We start from the raw sequence: 2,442 nt of genomic DNA, 5'->3' as shown, positions 1-2,442 counted from the left end.
CAGGGAGCAGCCTGGAGCCCGAGGAGCGCAGCATGGAGCCGCCGGCAGTGAAGGAGGAAGAGGAGGAGATGCCCGTCACCGCGGCGTCAGGCCCACCTGGTCGTCAGCTCTTCGGCTATGTGGGAATCGAAGCTGTGCTGGAGCAGATGAAAATCAAAACCATGAAGACGGGCTTCGAGTTCAACATCATGGTTGTGGGTGAGCACCGAGTTTGCTCCAGATCAGGGGTGGGAAATCCTAGACCTGATGCTGCTGTGCCGAGGAGGAAAATCAGGGATTTTTTTAAAGAGTTTTAAGGAAATTAAGTGGAGGTAAATTGAAGCACAGCTTCTGTAGTGATGAGCTCATCCCAACTGCTGGACTGCTCCCAGATGGGCACCTAGGGGTACTGGGGGAATGAATTTATTGAGGTAGGGGGAGAGGAACAAACTGGAGCTGCTGGTGTCCCCCGTAGGGCAGAGCGGGCTCGGAAAGTCCACAATGGTGAACACCCTCTTCAAGTCTAAGGTGAGCCGCAAAGCCTCACAGCCTGGCCAGGAGGAACGCATCCCCAAGACGGTGCAGCTGCAGTCCATCACCCATGGTAAGGTCACCACCATGGGGTGCTGTCCCACCAACCCTGAGGATCCACGGGTCCCCTGCTTCTCCCCAGTGCTTGGTCCCCACTGACCCACATCTCTGCCCCGTAGTTATTGAGGAGAAGGGTGTGAAGATGAAGCTGACAGTGACAGATACGCCAGGATTTGGGGACCAGATCAACAATGAGAACTGGTAGGATGTAACGGGGTGTAGCATCACAGCTTGGTGGATGGCAATATGAAGTGGGGAGGGATGTTGAGCTACCATTCCCCCAATTTCTCATCCTCAGCTGGGACCCCATCATCAAATACATCAACGAGCAGTATGAGAGGTACCTACGTGAGGAGATCCTCATCACCCGCAAGAGGAAGATCCCAGATACCCGGGTTCATGGATGTGTCTACTTTGTCCCCCCCACGGGTCACTGGTGAGTACTCACTGCTAGCACCGACATGGGTGTGAGTCACCCTGGGGTGGTGGTGGTGGGATCACCCAGGGCTGATGGTGCTGTGGATTACTCTGGGGTGGTGGTGGATCACCCTTGGGTTGAGGTGCTGGTCTCACCCTGAGGTGATGATGGTGGGATCACCCCGGGGGTGATGGTGGTCCTCGGCAGGCTGCGCCCACTGGACCTGGAGTTCATGCGGCGGCTCAGTAAGATTGTCAACGTGGTGCCGGTGATAGCCAAAGCTGACACGCTCACCCTGGAGGAACGGGCGGAATTCAAGCAACGGGTGAGGGCAGGTCCCTGAGTTGCTCCCAGGGTGCCCCGTGTGCCCCCCAATCCCAACTCAAGCCCCGTATCCCACAGATCCAGGAGGACCTGAAGACCCACGTCATCAGTGTGTACCCACAGCAGGACTTCGACCAGGACCCAGATGACAGGGCGCTGAATGACCGCATCCGGGTGAGTGCTGGGATGCTGGGACAATGGTGGGAGACAGCCACCCGCCGAGGGGAGCACCCCAGGGTGAGCGTGCTCCTCTGCATCCACAGGAGAAGATCCCCTTCGCCGTAGTGGGGGCAGACCAGGAGCACCAGGTGAACGGCAAGAGGGTGCTGGGCCGCAAGACCAAGTGGGGCATCATTGAAGGTGAGCGGAGTCCCTCACTCCCCCAGCCCTCCTTAAGTGTGTGTGTGGGATCCGCTAGGGGTGCGGGAAGCAGCACCAGTGGGTGCATCCCTGCCTGGGCAGGTGCTGGGAGGGGGGTGCGGATGGTGACGTGGAGCTGTGTTGATGCTGCGGTAGTACCAGGAGCCTCCACAGGTATCCCCTCACCTCCATACCCACCCTGGGCATCCCCCCACCGCCCTCCTGCCCACTCTGCCTTGCTTTGCAGTGGAGAACCCGGAGCACTGTGAGTTCCCCCTCCTGCGGGACCTGCTGATCCGGTGAGTGCGGGATGGGATGGCACCCTGGGTTGGGAGGGGACAAGGGTAGGGGGAAACAGTGACTTGACGCCCTGCCCTGCCATCCTGGGCAGGTCCCACCTGCAGGACCTGAAGGACATCACCCACAACGTCCATTACGAGAGCTACCGTGTGCGGCGGCTGAACGAGAGCAACCGGCCGGCGCTGAGCCCCCTCAATGGGCTGCCCGGTCCTGCCAAGGGCGAAGGTGCCCTCTGAGCCACCGCATCCCCATGTCCCCCTGTTGGAGCCACCACCAGGCCCTGCCTGGGGTGAGGAACCCCAACTGGTTTGGGGTGAGGAGCCCCCCAAGAGTTCCAGGCTGCCCCATTGGGCACAGACTCCTTTGGACACTGCACAGAATTAAAGGTCACCCCAGAGACTTCAGTCTTCACCATCATCATCTGCCTGCTGGACATCCTTCTCCTGATGTGCCACCACCCTCCTGGGCTG

General features: G+C 59.7%; 1 protein-coding gene across 1 annotated transcript; it reads left to right on the top strand.

Moving 5' to 3' along the window:
- The first annotated feature begins 32 nt into the window (after positions 1 to 32).
- On the top strand, positions 33 to 2,208 carry LOC104268426 (septin-12-like). The gene is made up of 9 exons (XM_009871107.1): positions 33 to 198; positions 455 to 583; positions 690 to 771; positions 869 to 1,006; positions 1,196 to 1,313; positions 1,391 to 1,486; positions 1,576 to 1,672; positions 1,920 to 1,971; positions 2,064 to 2,208. The coding sequence occupies exons 1-9, from the start codon at positions 33 to 35 to the stop codon at positions 2,206 to 2,208; spliced, it is 1,023 nt and encodes a 340-aa protein (XP_009869409.1).
- The last annotated feature ends 234 nt before the right edge of the window (positions 2,209 to 2,442 follow it).

The sequence above is a fragment of the Apaloderma vittatum genome, unplaced genomic scaffold, assembly GCF_000703405.1.
Source record: "Apaloderma vittatum isolate BGI_N311 unplaced genomic scaffold, ASM70340v1 scaffold37806, whole genome shotgun sequence".
NCBI lineage: Eukaryota > Metazoa > Chordata > Aves > Trogoniformes > Trogonidae > Apaloderma > Apaloderma vittatum.
The sequence above is the reverse complement of the archived record's forward strand: the minus strand, read 5'-3'. Positions and strand labels throughout refer to the sequence as shown.